We start from the raw sequence: 22,117 nt of genomic DNA on the forward strand, positions 1-22,117 counted from the left end.
TTTCCCTTGGAGCAAGAACAAGTAATTGGGTATTTAGGTTTAACTCTTGGTGGGCAAGATTAAAGCCAAATTTATATGCACCCAATACAGGAGCACCCAGATACATAAGACAAGTTCTTAATGACTTATAAAGAGACTTAGCCTCCCACACAATAATAGTGGGAGACTGTAACATCGTATTGTCAATATTAGACAGATCAACGACATAGAAAATTAACAAGGATATCCAGGATTTGAACTCAGACCCGGAACAAGTAAACTTAATAAACATTTATAGAACTCTCCACTTGAAATACACAAAACATATATTCCTATCAGTGCCACATCACACCTATTCCAAAAGTGACTACAAAATTAGAAGTAAATCACTCCTCAGTAATTGCATAGTATTTCATAGGTTTAAATGAAATATTGGTTGGCTGCTTGTTATTTTCTTCCCTTATTCCTTCCTGTCTCCATTGTTAAGCACAATTATTGGCATAAAAGAGGTTTTCAATACCTATTTTTAGACTGTATTCTAGCCTGGGCAATAAAGCAATACACCCGTTCTCTCTCCCTCTTTCTCTTCCTTTTTCTTCCTCTCATTCTTTTTTTTCTCTCTCTCTTTCTTTCTTCCCTTTTTTTTTCATTTTTTCTTAAAAAATAAAAAAGAAAGAAACTCTGATATTTACCAGCATATTCTGGGTTCAGCAAAGCATAGGAGGAGCCAATATAATTTAACTATTTTACTTTCAGCTTGGGGACCTTTATTTTCCGCTGCTGATGGCAATGTAATGTAAGACACTAAAAATCAAGTGTTGCTACCTGTCACATGATTGGACACTCTGTGAACACAATAAACATCTTTGCATAAAAAATAACAGCAAATGTTTTAATCCAAAAGCTGCCATAATCTCTAAAATTTTCCCAGAGGAAATGACCAAAATGTTGGTTACAGTTGGGTGACTAGGAATGGCAACTGTAGACTGAGAACCTCTCCCACTAAAAAAATTTCTTAAAAAAAAAAAAAGATTAGAGCTAAATTAACTTTAAAACAACAAAATATTAAAATGAAGTGGGTAATATCACTGAGTTCAGGCAGTCCACCCACACTTTTTATTGTTGTGAACTTAATTCCACAGAATCATATGACTGGTCACCCTTTTATCACCTTCCTAACTCCCTCTGACAATGTAAGGATTCACAGAACTGACACTGAGAGACACAAGGGACTCTCAGCAATACGGGAAAAAAACCCACTACAATATCATTTTCCCATCTAAGATGCCAGTGCTTGTAATACAGATGTTTTATACCATACCAAGAATAAAAAGACAAGAGTGTCAAAAAAAAATGCAGACCTAATCTTCATGTAAAACCATGAGTGAGAATGACAAGTACAAACCCAACCCACAGAAAAGGGCAGTGAAGAAAACTTATGTGACTCATTCTGGACACTGCAGGAAGGGAGAAAAACTAACTTATTCTTAGAATTTGCACTATGTAACAGTTCTTATGCAAGTGTACGGTCTGAATACATATCAGTGGTCCAAAAAAACCTCCAGCAGAAAATTTAATGTTTCCTTGGTAGTGTTGAGACCACCAGTGCCATTCTCTGTGGAAAAACACACCCTTAATCCAGGATGACAGTGAGTATAAGGTGTCCTTGCCTGTAACATGTGCCCCAATTTCTGATAAAAAAATGTGAAAAAAAATTTAACTGTGTAACAAACCTGCACATCCTGCATATATACTCCTGAACTTAAAAGTTGAAGGAAAAAAAAATAGCAAATTAGTACAATAAATGCTGTGTATCTACTACCTAAAAAAATATCTAAAATGTTCTCTAAAAAAATGTGAAAAAAGTTTTAGAATTATGGTATTCCTATCCAAGAACAGTTGTAGTGTCAATGAAGAGATCCATAAGGTCTATGTTTATTACTGAAAATGTACTCAGAGGAAAACTGGTTTCCTTAAAAGTTTTTGGCTGGGTGTGGTGGCTTACACCTGTAATCCCAGCACTTTGGGAGGCTGAAGTGGGTGGATCACGAGGTCAGGAGATCGAGACCATCCTGGCTAACATGGTGAAACCCCGTCTCTACTAAAAATACAAAAAATTAGCTGGGTATGGTGGCAGGTGCCTATAGTCCCAGCTACTTGGAGGCTGAGATTGTGCCACTGTACTCCAGCCTGGGCAACAGAACGAGACTGTCTCAAAAATAAATAAATAAAATTTTTATGAAAACTTAATTTTATTTAAAAATGTCTATATTCAAACAATACCCTTTTAAGGCCCATCCAAACTCCAACGAGTTAGGAAAATCACCATGGAATGTTTAATTTTTAGTGCAGCTTTCTGCTGCATCTAGTATGTAGCTGAGATCTGAGTTTCTAGTAATACCACTAAGAAACTGCAATTTTCCCAAGTCAGCTTGTACCACAGCTCAGTCCCCAGGCTTTTTCCTTCCTTGGTGATTTCATCCAGATCCATGGCTTCATATCTACACTAGTGACTACTAAATTTCTATTTCTAGTCCAGTCCTTTCCCTCATATACCAAACTCAAATATTAACTGCCTACTTGCTACTTCCTCTTGGATATCTAGGAGATACCTGAAATTGAACATGTCCAAATTGAACTACTGATTGTACCTCTGAAACTTACTCTACCCTCCGCCTTCTTCAATTCAGCTGACTGCAACTCTGTCCTTCTAGTTGCTCAGTATAAAACTCTAGAGTCAATTTTGACCCTTCTCTTTCTCTCAACCCCACATCAGGAAATCCTGTTGGGTGTATCTTCAAAACACACATGCATATCTCATTTTATTGTGCTTCGCTGTACTGCACTTTGCAGGTAGTGCAGTTTTTTGTTTGACAAATTAAGAGTTTGTAGCAACCATGCAAGCAAGCCTACCAGTGCCACTCTTCCAACAGCAACTACTCACTTTCTATCTCTGTGTCACATTTGGGTGATCTTGCAGTATTTCCAAGTTGTTCATTATTATTTTATCTGCATGGTGATCTGTGATCTTTGATGTTGCTACTGAAATCATTTTGGGGCACCACAAACTGTGGCCATATAAGATGGCAAGCTTAAATTGAAAAATGTTATGTGTGTTCTCATTGCTCCACCAAATGCTGTTCTCCCAACTCCCTTTGTCTCCCAATTAGGCCAATTGGTAACCCTACAATGGCCTGTAAGTGTTCGAGTGAAAGAAGACTTGCACATCTCTCACTTCAAACCAAAAGCTGGAAATGATAAGGTTAGTGAGGAAAACATGCTGAAAGCCGAGAGAGGCTCGACGCGAGGTCTTTAGTGCCAAACAGACAAGCTGTGAATGCAAAGGAAAAGTTGTTGAAGTTAAAAATGCTACTCTAGTGAACACACACATGATAAAGAACAAAACAGCTTTATTGCTGATAGGGAGAAAGCTTTAGTGGTCTGGATGGAAGAGCTAAGCAGGAACAACATTCTTTTTTTTATTTTTATTTTTGAGACAGAGTTTTGCTCATTGCTGAGGCTGGAGTGCAAAGGCATGGTCTTGGCTCACTGCAATCTCGGCCTTCTGGGTTCAAGTGATTCTTGTGCCTCTGCCTCCCAAGTAGCTGGGATTACAGGCAGGCATCACCACTCCTGGCTAATTTTTGTATTTTTAGTAGAGATGGGGTTTCACCATGTTGGCCAGGCTGGTCTCGAACTCCTGATATCGGGTGACTCACCTGCCTCAACCTGCCAAGGTGTTGGGACTCCAGGCGTGAGCTACCACGCCTTGCTTTGCCACAGCATTCTCTTAAGCCAAAGCCTAATCCAGAGCAAGGCCCTGACTCTCTTTAATTCTATGAAGACTGAGAAAGGGGAGGAAGCTAGAGAGTAAGCTGGAAGCTAAAAGAGATTGATTCATGAGGTTTAAGAAAAGAAGCCCGGTGGCTCACGCCTGTAATCCCTGCACTTTGGGAGGCCGAGGCGGGTGGATCACGAGGTCAAGAGATCGAGACCATCCTGGTCAACATGGTGAAACCCCATCTCTACTAAAAATACAAAAAATTAGCTGGGCATGGTGGTGCATGCCTGTAGTCCTAGCTACTCAGGAGGCTGAGGCAGGAGAATTGCCTGAACCCAGGAAGCCAACTCTATCACATTAAAGTGCAAGGTGAAGCATTAAATGCTGATGTACAAGTTGTAGCAAGTTATCCAGAAGATCTAGCTAAGATCATTGATGAACATGGCCACACTGAATTAAGATTTTCCATGGAGATGAAACAGCCATCTAGAAGATGCCATCTAGAGAGAAGTCAGTACCTGGCTTCAAAGCTTCAAAGGACAGGCTGACTCTCTTATTAGGAACTAATGCAGCTGGTGATTTTAAGTTGAAGTCAGCGCTCATCTGCCATTCTGAAAATTCTAGAGACCTTAAGAATTATGCTAAATCTACTCTACCTGTGCTCCATAAATGCACAACAAAGCTTAGGTAACAGCACATCTATTTATAACATGGTTCACCAAATATTTAAAACCCACTGTTGAGACCTACTGCTCAGAAAAAAGATTTCTTTCCAAATATTACTGCTCGTTGACAAGGCAATTGTTCACCCAAGAGCTCTGGTGAAAATGCACGAGGAGATGCATGTTGTTTTCATGACTGCTAATACAGGATCCATTCTGCAGCCAAGGATCAGGGGGTAATTTCAAGTTACAAGTCTTATTATTTAAGAAATACATTTCTTAAGGCTACAGCTGCCACAGAGGGTGATTCCTCCAATAGATCTGGGCAAAGTCCATTGAAAACCTCCTAGAGGAGCCACCATTCTAAATGCCATTAAGAACATTTGTAGATGGGCACAGTGGCTCATGTCGTAATTCCAGCACTTTGGGAGGCTGAGGTGGGTGGATCACATGAGGTCAGGAGTTCGAGACCAGCCTGTCCAACATGATGAAACCCTGTCTCTACTAAAAATACGAAACAGAAAAAAAAAATTAGCTGGACGTGATGGCATGGGCCTATAATCCCAGCTACTCAGGAGGCTGAGGCAGGAGAACTGCTTGAACCCGGGAGGCAGAGGTTATAGTGAGCTAAGATTGTGCCAGTGCACTCCAGCCTGGGTGACTGGGGTGCACTCTGACTCAAAAAACAAAAAACAACAACAACAAAAAACCCAACCAAAAAAAAAAACAAAAACCCCACCACATTTGTGATTCATGGAAGGAGGTTAAAATGGCAATGTTAACAGGAGGTTGGAAGAAGTTAATTCCAACTCTCATGGATGACTCTGAAGCGTTTAATATTTCAGTGGAGAAGTCACTGTAGATGGGGTAGAAACAGCAAGAGAACAAGAATTAGAAGTGGCATCTGTAGATGTGAATAAAACTTGAACTGAAGAGGAGTTGCTTCTTAGGGATGAGCAATAAAAGTGGTTTCTTCAGATGAAATCTACTCCTAGTAAAGATGCTGTGAATATGCTGACATGACAGCAAAGGATTTAGAATACTACATAAACTTAGAGGCAGGGTTTGAAAGGACTGACTCCAATTTTGAAAGAAGTTCTACTGTCGGTAAAATACTATGAAACAGCATTGCACACTACAGAGAAATCTTTTGTGAAAAGATAAATCAATGGATGTGGCAAACTTCATTGTTGTCTTATTCTAAACAATTGTCATGGCCATCCCAACTTTCAGCAACCACCACCTTGATCAGTCAGTGGCTGTCAACACTGAGGCAAGGCCCTCCACCAGCAAAAAGATTATGACTTGCATAAGGCTGACATGATCCGTTAGCAGTTTTTAATTTTTAATTAATTATTATTATTATTTTTAAATGCACCTCTAGAAGATCATTTCAGCGATTGTTAGCAGTTTTTAGCAATAAAATATTTTTGAAATTAAGGTATGCACTTTTTTTTTTTTTGAGACAGTATCTTGCTCTGGCGCCTTGGGTAGAGTGCGGTGTGTGATCTTGGCTCATTGCAACCTCCACCTCCCAGGTTCAAGTGATTCTTCTGCCTCAGCCTCCCGAGTAGCTGGGATTATAGGTGCCCGTCACCGTGTCCGGTTAATTTTTATATTTTTAGTAGAGATGGTGTTTCATCTTCTTGGCCAGGCTGGTCTTGAACTCCTGGCCTTGTGATCCACCCACCTCGGCCTCCCAAAGAGCTGGGAATACAGGCGTGAGCCACCACGCCTGGCCAGGTATGTATGTTTTTTAGACACAATGGTATTGCACTTAATAGGCCACAGTACAGTATAAACATAACTTTTATATATACAGGGAAAGCAAAAAATTCTGTTACTGGGTTACTACAGTGGTCTAGAACTGAACTTGCAATATCTCCACGGTATCCCAAGTCCAACTCCTTTCTTCACCTCTTCCATGTACCACTCTAGTCAGAGTAATTATCTTCTTACCCTGGAGTACAGCAACAGCCAATGTGACTGGGGTCCCTTGTTCTATTTTTGATGAATGAAGATCCTTTTAAAACCTAAGCTACGATTTCATTCTTCTGTTTAAAACCCTTTGATGGCTTTCCACGTCAATCAGGAAAGTCAAGTCAAATCAGTTTGTAAGGCCCTTCACGGTCTGCCCCCTTACTTCTCCTCTCACCCGTGCTCACTCTGGTCTAGCTGTCTTTGCACAACAGGCCTGCTTCCAACAATACAGCCTTTGTACCACTTGGTTCTTCTGGCTAGAATGCTTTTCTTCCACATATTTCAGTTTCCTCCACATAGTCCTTCTACCTCACCCTCTTTGAGTCTTTGTTCAAATGTTACCTTCTGAATAAAGCCTACCCTGACCACCCTATTTAAAATGACATCACCTTCCCTGTTAACTCCTAAGTTTCTGATTCTATACTCTTTTCCTAACCTTGTATCATTTTCTAAGATCTTACAAAATCTACTTATTTACCATGCTTGCCTTCCCTCTGCTGCTGACTTTACCCAACCCTCCCCACCAAGGTATGTATGATAGGCATCTCTGTTTTCACTGATTAAAAACAAAGTGCCTGACACTTAAGTAGACACTTAATAAATATTTGTTAAATTGATTTCTTATTTCCACATAGGTGGAGTGGCGAAACTATTTTAAATTTACATTTCTTAAGTGTTTTGAACTGCAAAAGTAACAAGTACTTATTTTACTTAGTGATACAGTGCTAAGATGACTGAATAAAAAGTTGATAACCCCAAACTTCCACCACTCTCACCTTTCTCAGGTTATCCAGTTAACCTGGCAAATCTATCTGTGCTTTATCTATTCCAGCTCTTATTAATATACTCAAATAAATATACACAGACTTTTTGCTTTTATAAAAATGGTATTATATGCCAGGCATGGTAGCTCAAGTCTGTAATCCCAGCACTTTGGTAGGCCAAGGCAGGCGGACTGCTTGAGGCTGCACATTTGAGACCAGCCTGGCCAACATGGCAAAACCCCATCTCTACTAAAAAATACAAAAAATTAGTTGGGCATGGTGGCAGGCACCTGTAGTCCCAGCTACTAGGGAGGCTGAGGCACAAGAATGGCTTGAACTCAGGAAGCAGAGGTTGCAGTGAGCTGAGATCATGCCGCTGCATTCCAGCCTGGGTGACAGAGTGAGACCCTGTCTCAAAAAAAAAAAAGGTATTTTATTCTACTTTACAATATGCTTTTCTTACATATTAGCATGTCATGTATATTATTTCAGATCAACAGAGACCTATTTCATTCTCTTTATTATCTGCATAATATTCCATACTACTGCTACATCATATTTTGTTCAATTCCCAGTAATGTCATGGAATCAAAGTTTAACCTAAAATAGAATAATGTCCTTCTATATCTAATTAAAATGATCATTAATATTTGTTAGTGCCCTTCAACTCATGAGAAGAGACTGTCCATTAAGTATACTGAAATAAGTGAACTATAACATTTTAATTTTAGTCACAGACTGAAACAAAGTTTATCCTAGTTAATCTTCAGTTTATCTGAAAATTTAATCAATCAAAAGGTTGTAATCAATAAAAAAAAACATTTTTGTATCCTACTGTGTGTAAGGCACCCCATTTCCACAAGCCAAGGAACCAAAATTGGACTTGTATAGAATATGGTTACAAAAATCTGTATTTTTCTGATGTAAAATACATGTTGCATATTTTATGGCCCATATACAATATGGCCATGAAAGAGGAATGGCCTAAAATGCAGTCTTACTATTATGTAATTTTTAATTATAATTAGATAATTATATTCAATTAACAGATAATTACACAAACTTATATATGGAGAAATAAATTTTCATATAACCAAACCCCTTACCTCTCTTATCATTCCTATTCTTTTTAATTTTCAGGCGGTCTTAAAACAAAAACTTTAACAAAATTACTTGCATGTGCGTGTTAAAATACAATTATGTAAAACTTGGTTTGAACAATAATTAAAAAATAGTCTTTTCTGTATTTTCTACTTTTTGGTTAATGTAGAGATGTTAACAGTGAACAACTAAAAACTCTGAGTTATAGACAATGTGTCAAAGAAATAAGACCTGACCAGGAATTCTGAGCATGACAAAGGTAATTAGAGTTAGAATAAATGTAAAGATTTTGCTCTCCTCCACATAAGAAACTCTATTCATCTTTCCCCAAGGCTCTTATTATTGACATAAAGCTGAAGTAGAGAGGAAATAGGTTATTTCTTCCCCCGAGAGTTCATTCCATCTCTCCCCTCTACTTCTCGAGTGTCTGGAGTCAGTGTCTTACTTTAGGGGGAAAAAAAAAGATATATATATATATATATATATAGAAAAAGGTCCCTGGGAGAGTCTAGTTCAGAAATGTCAAGTTAGTAGCCTTTAGCTTATGTTGTTTGGCCCATACTGTCTTTCTAAAACTAAACTGATTTTCAATGTATGAAGACTGGAAGATACATGAGAATTCTTATTTCTGAAATCAGCAGAACTGCACATGGGCTTACACACCCAACATGGTAACCACTGCCTGGAGCCCAGTGGAAGCTGATCTCTTTGAATGGTCACATGTTCTCTAGGGCACCCCCTCATCCCACTTGGCTTGCTTCCCCCATTTATATTGTTTACCTAGCCCAGTAAGAATTTGTTTGCAACTCTTGTTCTAGTCTCTGTAGCATGATAGCAATGAAAACAGTAAAAACCCTGGCCTTTAACACAGGTGAAACTTGGAGTGCTCAGAAACAACAAAATATTGCTTGACTTAGCAAAAAGCTAACAAGTTAGAAATAAAATGTATAGTGCAGTTGTGAACTATTTTTGAACCGATTGCATTTTTACTTCACAATTTTGCCCTTAAACTCAACATGTCTCTGCATACTGATAATGCCTGAAAGCTGGATGGTTTCATTATACATAAATACATCTCTATAGAAGCTGTTAGGTACAAGCCACTCACTGAGGTGTAATATGATACAAATCACTGGGGATGCTAACATAACACCTACACCTTCACCTTGGCTCCTGCCACTCACTGCATGACTGGGGCAGATCTCTCTGGAGCTCAGCCTGTGTATACACAGGTCCCTCCCAGCATTAGAATTATATTACTGGAGACTATTATCAACAGCACATCTATAAAAAGTATGAAAATATCTTTTAGTTAACAAAGAATAACTAACTCAAGGGAAAGCTATTTTAAGAAATAATTTAGAAAAGGGATATTTCTACAAGAATCACAAAAAAATTAAACTTTTTATTACCAAAATAATATACTAATTTATCAGTTTCTTGTTTATAAAATACCTTTAAATGAAAAAGTTGTGCTTTTTTTTTTACTCTAAAGTAAACATATGATGAAACAGGATTTTAGAAAGGAGAAATGTAAACATCAAATAACTGACATAAAAATACAGCAACCAATATCTTATATGCTTAAAACGGTTTCTTCTTTGTCACTCAGTCACATCCCTTCAAAGGAGTCACTGAAAACCCTGGGAAGATGTAATTCAGTCCCATTCATTTTTCTTCCCTCTCATCTTTGCTATTTTATTAATTATTTTGGAAACCTATATGCTAAAGCTTTAGGTATTCTCTCAAATTTAAAATGTACTTAAGATACCATTTTTTTGGGGGGGTCAGAAAAAAAGTTTTTAATAACAAGTTTACATACTTCCTACAAAAATTACCAATAAAATTTTAGATGATATATGTGGTAAGGAGAACCTTAAATTGGTGCTTAAGACTTTATGCCCTAATCTCTGAGGTTGTGACTAGGATGAGATACCACACCTGGGATTATTTACATCACATGGTAAAAGGGATTCTGCAGATGTAATTAAGGCCACCAACCAGTTGACTTTTAGTTAATCAAAAGGGAGACTAACCGGAGAGTCCTGACCCACTGACAGGAGCCCTTTAAAAGCAGAGTCTTCTGTTCTTGTGTCAGTTTGCTGAGAATGATGTAGGCAACGGTGGGGTGGGATGGAGACAGCAAACCACCATGGCATGTATGTACCTATGCAACAATTCTGCAGGGAGCAGGATGTGCACATGAACCCCAGAGCCCAAATACAATTAAAAAAAAAAAAAGCAAGAGTTTTCTAGCTGGAGGCAGAAGACATCAGAGAGGTACAAAGTGCCAGGGGAAAGATGCGCTGTTGCTGGCTTGAAGATGGATGGCCTGTGAGAAGGAATCCGGGGGTCCTGAGGAGCTGAGAGGGGTCACTAGCAAAGAGCCAACAGCGAATTGGGGGCTTCCACAAGGAACGTAATTCTCCCAACAACTTTAATGAGTTTGGAAGTGATTTCCCTTCAGAGCCTCTGGATAAGGACTCAGCCTAGACGACATCTTAATTTTAGCCAGTGATACACTGAACAAACAACTCAGTGTGCTTATGGCTTACAAAATTGTGTGCTAATAAGTGGGTGTTGTCACAAGCCTCAAGTTTGTGGTAATTTATTATGTAGCAAGAAGAAACTAACACAATGCTAAGGAATTACCTGTGATTAGGAAGGAAAATAAAATCTACTGAATATAAGAATGCTACCTTTTTCAGAGTATTTAAGGTTCACTGCTGATTTGTTAAGCTGTTTCACGTTGAGAAAAACAATGTGTTTAAGCGTAGAAGTAATCATTTTTAGGAAGTGGAACAAACAGATCTAGGAACAGGTTTGAAATATTCAAACAGCAAGTTATTAATCAATAAAGATCTAGATATTTCAACTTCAAACTCAGGAGCGATCATGTATAGCAGAGAAACTTACCCTATTTTGAAAAAATGATGCATGAAAATGTGATGTTGTAGCAGATATTGATACTAAAGTAATAGTTTCTTCAGAACTAGGATTATGTAAGTAGACTTTTTCCATTTTTGGCATTCCAACTGGTCTGTAAAACAAAAAGAAAATGATCACAAATACTTCAAAGATAATTCTAATTGATAAGATGATTTCTAATTGTTAAAAAATTAAACATCAAAATTGTTAGACAAATACATAGCTTAATATACTAAAACGCTTTCTGAATTTATTTATATTTAAAACTACATATAAAAATGCATTTAGTCATTCAACAAATATTTCCTGAGTGCCAATTATATCACGTACAGTGCCAGGTGCTGGGATACAATGAAGCAAGTCTCAGCCCTGTGAGGCTCAGAACCCAGTGAGGCAGTGGACGGGGCACAGAATGGTCAGCTCCTTTTCTTTCTGTACCACCACCCTGCCTCCTACCAATTGTGAATTGTGTCCTCTCCTCCTCAAATTCCATGGATACATGCTCTTCATTTTAGGGGCGGAAACTGAGTGGCAAAGTTGTGTGAGGAGATCTTGTGAGTTAGAGGATTCTACTATACTAATTTCATAGATGAGAATACTGGGGCACAGAAAAGTTAATTAACTGGCCAAAGGCACACTTCGAACCTGGATGTGAATCTAAGTCTTCTGGGTCTATTCTGGGCTCTAAATGCCAGTACTGAACTGCCTCTTCTCAAAGCTAAACACACTAAATGGTCTGAAATCCACAAATCCATTTTAATGTCTCCCTTGAGTATCCATGTTATGGTTTGCCTTAAAAGTGAAACTTTATTCTATAGTCCACTTACTACTTCTACAGCTAATCTTATTTGTATAGGCCTCCTAACTTCTACAGCTTCCTTGCTTTTTCTCTCTACCTACTCCCACACACCCACTAGTTATTAGGTTCCTTCCTAATCTCACATGACCCAGCCTAAACAAGTAACTCTTTTCAATCCAGACCTTCCACTTGAGCCAGGCTAATTCCATGGGCAATCTACCCATGCTTCTGACAATCTGCCTGCCCTGTGTTTTTTCCCCTATCCTCCTACACCAATCCAAACCCTTATTTTCTAAATACACCATGGAATACTATGCAGGCATAGAAAATGACGAGTTTGTGTCCTTTGTAGAGACATGGATGAATCTAGAAACTATCATTCTCAACAAACTGACACAACAACAGAAAACCAAATGCTGCATGTTTTCACTCATAGGCGGGTGATGAACAATGAGAACACTTGGGCACAAGGAAGGGAACAACACTCACTGGGCTTTGTGGGGAGGGGGAGGGGAGGGACAATGCGGGGGCAGGGGAGGATAGGGAGGGATAACACCAGGAGAAATGCCTGATGTAGGCGACGAGGGGGTGGGGGGGAATGTGGCATGTATGTACTTATGCAACAATCCTGCAGGATGTGCACATGTACCCCAGAGCCCAAAGTACAATAAAAAAAAATATACAGCCTTCTTTCACAAGGTCCTCTCCTCATGCAACCATTTTGGTCCACGGTTTTTGAAATTTTACATTTTATAATTCACATTTAATAAGTTTGCATATAAACCTCAAATCCCAAGCAGCTGAAAAACTCAGAACCAGAACTGCATTTTATATTTGGTGCAACTGTCCACCATACTTTTTTTCTTCAAGAAGTTCTGTCCCTATCTTTCTTCAATTTAGTTTATTACCTCTAATTCAAGACTTGGGAAAGTTGATAAACAGTCAACAGCTGATAATTTTCAATAGTTTAAGAAAACTGAATGCAGATGAAAGGGCAGGGCATGATGGCCAAACAGAAGGCTCCACCAATGTCCCCCTCCCAACAGAGATACTAAATTCAACCACCATACACAAAAAGCACCTTCATAAAAACCAAAAATTATGCGAGCACTCACAGTACTTGGTTTGGTTTTAACTTCTTATCACTGAAGTTCATCATATTCTCCTCAAATTCCACAAATACGTGCTCTTCATTTTAGGAGTGGAAACTGAGTGGCAAAGTTGTGTGAGGTGATCTTGTGAGTTAGGGGCTTTTATTATACTCATTTCATAGATGAAAAGAGTGGGGCACTGAAGAGGGTAGGGTAGAAAGTCTTCAATTGCTGATGCCACCCTTTCCCACACATCGCTTTCCACCTGGCAGCAGCCAAGTGGCACAGAAAGAGAATTTGTGCACTTGGGAGAGGGACAGTGCAGCGACTGTGAGACTGCAAGGGAACTCAGTGCTGCCCTGTCACAGCAGAAAGCAAAATCTGGCTGAACTCAGCTGTTGTTGCCCAGGGAGAAAGCATTTAGACAAGCCCTGGGGTGGTGGGGTGGGAACTGCCCATCCTAGCAGTCCTAACTTGAGTTCCCACTAGCCTTGACACCTCAGGCTAAAGTGTTCTGGGGCTCCAAGCCCAGCACAGCACTAGGACTCTCTTAGGAGTCCTAGTGGCCTAGGGCCTAGGGTTACAAGCACTGCAATTCCTAAGAGAGTCCTAGTGCTGTGCTGGGCTTGGAGCCAGTAGACTTGAGGGGCACGTGATCTAAGTTTTTATCAACAGATGAATGGATAAAGAAAATGTGGTACATATACACAACGGACTACTATTCAGCCATGAAAAATAGTACTCCATTGCGTATATGTACCATATAAACCACAACGTATATGTGGTACATATATACAGTGGAGTACTTTTCAGCCTGTCATTTGCAACAACATGGGTGGAGCTAGAGAACATTATGTTAAGTAAAATAAGCCAGGCCCAGAAAGACAGAATTTCCATGTTCTCACTTCTTTGTGGGAGCTAAAAATTGAACTTATAGAGATAGAGAGTAGAAAGATGGTTACCAGAGGCTGGGAAGGATAGCAGGGGGGATGGGTGGAAGTGAGGATAATTAATATGTACAAAGAAATTGAAAGTATGGATAAGACCCAGCATTTGCTAGCATAACACTGTGACTATAGTAAAAAAAAAAACTTAATTTTACACAAAAATAACTAAAATATAAATGGATGGTTTGTTAACACAAAAGATAAATGCTTGAGGTGATGACTATCCCATTTACCCAGATGTGATTATTATGGATTGCATGCCTGTATCAAAATATGTAACCCATAAATATATATATCTACTATATATCCACAAAAATTTAAAAATAATTGGGAAAAAAAGCAGCAAATTAATCAGGGGCTTTGGGTTCCTTTAAAGATAGTGAATTAGTACCCGCTAGCTCTCCCTGCCATCTTCCCTCCCCCACAACAACAATGCTGAAAAAATTTATAAGTTAGAGGGAGGTACTGACTCCAAGAAATAACCAAAAAATAGTGAGACAATCTTGGGAGAACTGAAGGCTGCCTTAAAGTGTCAGGTGAGGCAAAGTGAGCGGGAGAGGGCAGACTGAGCTGACAAGAGAGGCTAGGCTAGGGGAAGGCTTCCAAACTTCCTTCCCTGTCTGCCTTGAGATAGAGCCTGTTTCTTCAACCTGGAACAGAAAAGCTTGCCAGAGTAAGGAGCTGCTGAGCAGCTGCCCTTGAAATGCTCTCCTCTAATGGCTCTCTCTGGTCCTACAAAGTCCTAGGGCTACTGAATTATGATTTAGGAAGACATCTTTGTGCCATGATGCTTCTGCCTAAGCATTGTCAGTTAAGAGTGTTGACAAATATGGGGCAATCAATAGTTCTTATGTGTAGCTGTGGAACTGGGTCTCTCCATTTTGGGGATCATCTCTCCTCTTAAATTCACAAGAAGAGACAAAGGCCAGGGCTTGGCCTTCTGCCCTTCTCAATATGCATTACCAGACAGTAGCTCATAAGTTCACACACCCAAGTAACAAGATACGTTTGGAGTAAGTAAATCAGATAATACACAGAATGTTGTGACAGACTGTAATGCTACTGCCCTGGTCAAACTTGGAATGGAAGGTTGAATAGAAGTGACAAGAATGGGGCCAGGGCCAGGGGCGGTGGTTCACGCCTATAATCTCAGCACTTTACACTTTGCGAGGCCAAGGCAGGTGGATCACCTGAGGTCAGGAGTTTGAGACCAGCCTGGTCAACACTGTGAAACCCCATCTCTACTAAAAATACAAAAAGTTAGCTGGACGTGGTGGTGGGTGCCTGTAATCCCAGCTACTTGGGAGGCTGAGGCAGGAGAATCGCTTGAACTCAGGGGGTGGAAGTTACAGTGAGCCAAGATCACACCACTGCACTCCAGTCTGAGCAACAAGAGACTCCATCTCAAAAAAAACAAACAAAAAAACAAAAAAAGAAGTGACAAGAATGAATCTCCTTGTCTTGTTCTTGATGTAGGGGGAATGTTTTCATTCTCTCACCATTATATATGATGTCAGCCTTGGGGTTTTCATCATAGATATTCTATTAGGTTGAAGAAAATCCCGTCTATCCTAGTTTTTAGGCATTATTATCATGAAAGGATGTTGTATTTTCTCAAATGCTTTTTCTGTGTTTATTGACATGATTATTGGTTTTCCCTGTGTTATGTTAATTGATTTTTTTGATGTTAAACTAATCCTGCATTCTTGAGATAAATTTCATTTGGTCATGGTGTATAATCCTTTTTAGAATTTGTTAATATTTTGTGGAGGATTTTTGCATCTATATTCAGAAAAAATATTTGTCTCTATTTTCTTGTGGTGTCTTTGTCTGGTTTTGGTATTGAGTAACACAGACCTAATAGACTAAGTTGTTAAGTTTTCCTCTTTCTATTGTTTGGAAGAGTTTGGGAATAATTGGTATTAATTCTTCTTTGAATGTTTCATAGAATCCACAAGTAAAGCTATATGGATCAGGGCTTGTTTTCTGGGAAGTTTTTAAATGACTAATGCAAACATTTTACTTGCTATAAGTCTATTCAGATTTTCTATTTCTCTGTGAGTCAGTTTATGTATTTTGTGTCTTTCTGGAAATCTGTCCATTTCAACTAAGTTAATGAATTTGTTAGCATACATTGTTCATAATATTCTCTTGTAATCTTATTTCTATAAGGTTGATAGTAATGTTACCTCTTACATTTCCAATTTTAGTAATTTGAGTCTTTTCTGTTTACTCCCTGGTCATTCTAGCTAAAGGTTTGTCAATTTGATCTTTTCAAAGAACCAACTTTTGGTTTAGTTGATTTTCTGTTATGATTTTTCTATTCTGTATTTTATTTCCTCTCTGGTTTTTATTATTTCTGCTTGCTTTAGTTGGCTTTTTTTTTTTTTTTTTTTTGAGTTGGAGTTTCGCTTTTGTTACCCAGGCTGGAGTGCAATGGTGCGATCTCAGCTCATCGCAACCTCTGCCTCCTGGGTTCAAGCAATTCTCCTGCCTCAGCCTCCTGACTAGCTGGGATTACAGGCATGCGCCACCATGCCCAGCTAATTTTTTGTATTTTTAGTAGAGACGGGGTTTCACCATGTTGACCAGGATGGTCTCGATCTCTTGACCTCGTGATCCACCTGCCTTGGCCTCCCAAAGTGCTGGGATTATAGGCGTGAGCCACCGTGCCCCGCTAGTTGGCTCTTTTGCTAGTTTTTTGAGGGAGAAGGTTAGGTTTCTGATTTGAGATATTTTTGTGTGTTTCCTTCCCAGCAATGTTTTTGCTGCATTCTGTAAGTTTTGATATGCTTTGTTTTTATTCATCTCAAAGTATTTTCTAATTTCCCTTTTGATTTATTCGACTCACTGATTATTAAAGAGTATATTTATTATCTCAAGACTTTTTGTTTTTGATTTCCAATTTATTTCGGTAGAAAATGAAGTCATCAGAGAACATACTTTGTACAGGATGAGTATCTCTTACCTGAAATGCTTGGAACAAGAAGTGTTTTGAATTTCAGATTTTTTCACATTTTGAAATATCTGCATTATACTTATCAGTTGAGCAACCATAATCTGAGAATCTGAAATTCTTCAATGAGCATTTCCTTTGAGCATCATGTAGGCACACGCAAAAAATCAGATTTTGGAGCATTTTGGATTTTGGATTTTCAGATTAGGCATGTTCAACCTGTATTGTTTAAATCCATTTAAAATTACTAGCGTTTGTATTGTGGATTAGCATATGGCCTATCTTGGAGAACATTCTACGTATTCTGTGTTGAGCACAGTGTCCTAAAGATGTCTACAAGTCAAGTTGGTTTATACTTTTCCAAGTCTTCTATTTCTTTATCTTCTGCCTAGATGTTCTATCCATTATTGAAAATGGGGGTACTGAAGACTGTCATTATTACTGTTGCATTGTGTATTTCTCCCTTCAGTTCTGGCAGTTTTGCTTCATATATTTTGGGTGGGTCTGTTATTAGTTACATAAATATATTTATAATTGTTATATCTCCCTGATGGATTGACCCTTTTGTAATCATAAAATGTCCATCTTTACTTGTAATAATTTTGTTTTAAAGTCTATGTTGTCTGATCTACTTTTCCCCTAGTGTTGCCCGCTGTACAAGTGGACACTGGAGAAGGGGTGGTAGACTCTGGTCTTCTCAGCTTGCTCTTTCTAATGTGGAACCCTACAAACGAGGTGGGCAAGATTGGGTTCCCCAGATTTCAGGCCTGCTGCATCTAGGTACAGCATCTGCCCTAGGGTGGGGTGGGTCAAGAGAGACCCAGTCCTTTCTGAAATGTGCCTGAAACAGAACTTCTGCAACATAAAATTGGGGGTGATGAGAAATGCTAGCAGACTTCACCTCTCAGGTGAAACTGCAGTCCCAGAGTATAAACTGGGGTTAGAGGGAGCTTCTATATCAAAGAACTGGAGCTTGAGGGGTATGTGGTGGGGAGCATAATAGAAAAGTTGTGGCTCAAATGCCAGAGACTCCCACTGTTCTTATGAAGATTTAAAACATTTTTTTGAATGAACAATTTCCTGGAACTTTAAATAAATGTTTTTTAAAAAACAATTCTCATCAGTTAAATCGCTGTTTGTTGAGATAGTCCATTGAGCTCCTTACTCCATTCTTAAAATCCCATGCCCTAATGGTATATTTGCTTCAAGTATTCAGAAGCTTTATTGGTAGATGCATGCATATTTCCAGTTGTTATTTTTTTGTATGTAAATTAATCCCTCTATATTTACGTACTATCCTCCCTTTATTCCCAGTAATAGTGCTTCTTCTGAAGTTTACTTTGTCCAAATTAACATAGCCCTTTCACTTGGTTAGTGTTTACATGGTAATATATTCTCCATCCTCTTATTTTTAACTTGTCTATGTCTACACACACACACACACACACACACACACACACACACACACACAAACACACACACACGTAGGTTTTTTGCTAGTTGTGTCCTGTTTTTTTATTCAATCTGACAATCTTGGTCTCTTAATTGGTGTGTTTAGATATTTAATGCAATTATTGATAGACAAAGTCTATCATCACACAAGTTATTTTATTTGATTTTTTTTTTAATTAACTAGTAAAGCTGTGCCCACAGACTTCACTGGAGAGGCAGGATCCCACAGGAGAGATTTTCTGCTTTACCCAGGGAAGCAAAATCCTGGCCAAAAATCATTCTGTGGATTGCCCATTATGAGGCCCACAATAATTCTGTGACCTAACAGTCCAGAACAAAAAACAAAAAAGGTGGAAACAGGGATTGGATCCTGAGGCAGTGACAGATAGGTATCCAGAATGGGTCTGTAAGAACATATTTGAAGTTACAGAGCAGAACTCCTCTAACCAAGAAGCACTCGAACTGTTGAATTCCTCTTGCCTCTGGTGGAGACAGATCCTTTAAATAACAGGTTCATCAATCCCAGGTGGGGTTATGACACCATGAAACAATTAGGGAAATGGGTACAGATCCAGCTGGGGCCTCAAACTATACCTATGATAATGCAGGAAGAAGCTAAATAGATACAATATAGAAGATAAAAAGTCTTCTTACTCAAGCTTCATATAAACATATATGTAGAACAGCAGCATACAGAAATAAAAACATCCTCCTTACATCCTGAAAGTTCAACGACTGTGTGATTTCTTAAAAAAAAAAAATAATGCTTTTACAATTCAAATAGACTTCAGGGTAACCGGTAACCATTCATGCACTTTCCTGTGAATTCCTTCTCAATGTTTTTCCTTGTGTGACTTTAATACATTCAATCTCAGCTAAGATAAAGAAGGCAGGATTCAAAATGGACAGGTAATTTGGTGTAACCTTCAAGACGACAGGATTGGAGATGGCCTCCTGCAAGAGAGTGCTGTGGGGAAAGAAGACAAGTGTGGAAGTGCTAGGAGCCTGGAAGCATGAAGTGGATGCTTCTGAGGCTTCTGCACTGCTTCTGAGGCTGGCCCTGTCCCTTCTTCCAGGGATCAAAGAGGAAAGGCATGAGCCACACCCCATAGAAATGAATGCACCCTTGCTCAGAGGAGAAGAGTCATCTACTTATGTTGTTCAAAGTAGTTTGGAGTAAGAAGAACAGAGAGAAGTTGTCAGGAAGGGCGTCAGCAGGCTATTTCAGTTGTTGCACGCTCAAACAGAGCAGGCTGCCTCTAGCTCTGGGCAGTCCACACCACAGGAAGCAGAGGGAGTGAGCACTCCTTGGACAGACTTGCTCACAGACCTCATAAGCTTGCCTTGCCTCTCGCCATCCTCTGTTCCTTTGGTGACATGAGCAGGATCTACATCATGGAAAGTATATTATTATTTGTAAATTCAAAATGCGTTAATATTCTATGATATGTAACAAATTACCACAAACTTGAGGCTTAAGGCAATGCCCGTTCATTATCTTACAATTCTGTAAGAATGGCTGGTTTATCTGCTCGAGGTCTCAGAAGAAGGAATTGAAGGTGTTGGCAAGATGTGTCCTCAGCTGAAGCTCTAAGTTCTTAAGTTCTTTTAAGTTCATTCTGATGGTTGATAAATTCAGGTTGCTCTTAGTCTCTTGCTATATGACCCTACCATTTTCAAAAACAGCACAAAGAAACTCTCTTGCATCCAATATCTCCCTTACCTCAAATATCTGACATTTCTGTTTCTGACTGTTAAAGCCAGATTTTAAAGACTCATGGATTAGGCCAGGCCCACCCAAAAAAATCTAACTTAAAGATCAACTGATTTGGGGCCTTAGTTATAGTTTCAGAACCCTTTATAATAACACCTAGATTGGTGTTTGATTGAATAACTAGGAGAATGTAGTATGTACAGGTACATTAGAGGCCAGAAATTTTTGGAACCGCGGCCTATCTTAGAATCCTGCCGATCATAAGCAGGGTGTCTGATTACTTGGCTGAACAGGTAAAATTTAAAAACAAAACAAAGATTTCCAAATGCCTGCCAGTGCTACTCCTGTTTGTTTCCATTATTGGCTGTCCAAAGACAGAAGTAGGGCCAAAGGGGACAGCATGAAGTATTTATAAACCAAGCTGAAGCAAACATACAGTTGTCCTCTGTGCTCTTGCAGCAGAACTACGAACTGTCCATATTTTTGAATAGTCTGAGGCTCAAAAGAATTAGAAAACAGCAGCTATGAATTAGAGACTAGCTTGGAAAGTAAACTGCAATTTTGTGGTCAATGGCAAGTTTCCTACACCACAGAAAGACGACACTGCAGTGCCAGGAAACAGCTGAAGAAACGGCTTAGCAACTGCCCTGAGACAGACCTTATGAATGACAGTGACACAACACTGTTAAGCAGAGCTTTGGGCAGAAAGTTGGGCCAAATCAATATGCAGTACTTTGTATCACTCTACTATCGCAAACTACTACTATCCTCCTCTCAAAAACATTTTAGATTGAAGGTTGAGCTGGGGAGTTGATGTAAAATCTTTTATGGAAAGATTGGGCAGGTAGGAATTGAAAAGCTAAGAGGCACCAAGCATCCCTTTAGGCAGCCTATTTGATTTTTTTAGAATACCAAAAAGTCATTAGAGAAAAATGCTTTTCATAAACTATCTTGACAATAAAGACATCCACTTTTAGCAAGTCTATTCAATGTCCATTTTTTAGAGTCATGAAGTACCTACTTTAAACTTTAGATTTGAAACCAAGATTTTCTGAATGTAATAATTATATAAGCCAAGGAATTCAGTAAACCAAGTTTCTACCCAAAGCATCTTTCACAGCCTGCAATAAATGTTTGAAAAAAGAAGTGAAACTGCCTTTGCAAAATTATGACAGTAAGGGAAATCTGACGTAGTTGACTCCATCTTGCTTCTGACCTCCAAGCTGTCCTTTGTCACTTCTAGGCACAGGCAAAGCGACTTTGAGAGGAATTTAGTTTACAGTTTAACCTTAAAGCAAAATGATAATAACCTTTCCCAAAACTAAACTGCTTTTGAAAACTAATGAAAGGCCATAAGGTTAGGGTTATGAGAGGGGCCTGGGATAACTGGCCATTTTTTGGAAGATCATGAGATTTCTAAGTTTCCCAATCACTCCTGTAGGTAGTATTACTACCGTAGAACCTCAGATTGGTCTTCTGAGAGATCCTTTCAGACTTTTGCATTTCTGACAACTGGCTGACTCAACTGGTCCTGTGGCCCCAACCCAGAGGCTGACTCAGAGCAGGAGGACCATTTTCCACACCCCTATGATTCCATCCCCAACCAATCAATATTCCTCATTCCCTCACCGCCGCCCACAAAACTATCCTTGAAAAACCCTAATCTCTAAGCCTTCAGGGAGACTGATTTAAGTAATAAATCCATCTCCTGTGTAGCTGCCCTCGTGCTAATAAAACTCTTTATTGCAATACCATGGTCTTAGTGAACTGGTTTTATCTGTATAGCAGGCAGGAAGAATCCGTCAGGCAATCACAAGAGCTGCTATGGAAACAGAAAAACATTTAACAGCACTGGCATAAAAACTGGCCGGGAAGTGGGGTGGGGGGGTGGTGGTGGTAGGAATGGAAGGGGAGCCAGGGGTGTCTAGATTGCTCCATGGGATTGTTAACAAGAAGAGAGGAG

The 22,117-nt window shown here is 39.2% G+C and overlaps 1 protein-coding gene across 3 annotated transcripts in view; it reads right to left on the bottom strand.

Annotated features, from left to right (window-relative positions):
- The window catches only part of TMEM131 (transmembrane protein 131), a 244,367-nt gene that overhangs the window by 88,447 nt on the left and 133,803 nt on the right, over window positions 1-22,117 (bottom strand). For all 3 annotated transcript variants that reach the window (XM_064371422.1, XM_064371423.1, XM_064371424.1), the window contains one exon: window positions 11,184-11,307. In XM_064371422.1, the coding sequence (XP_064227492.1) occupies window positions 11,184-11,307 (124 nt within the window). The remainder of the gene's footprint in view (window positions 1-11,183; window positions 11,308-22,117) is intronic.

The sequence above is a fragment of the Aotus nancymaae genome, unplaced genomic scaffold (assembly GCF_030222135.1).
Source record: "Aotus nancymaae isolate 86718 unplaced genomic scaffold, 86718_ANA_hifiasm-v0.15.2.pri h1tg000131l, whole genome shotgun sequence".
NCBI classification, from domain to species: Eukaryota; Metazoa; Chordata; class Mammalia; order Primates; family Aotidae; genus Aotus; species Aotus nancymaae.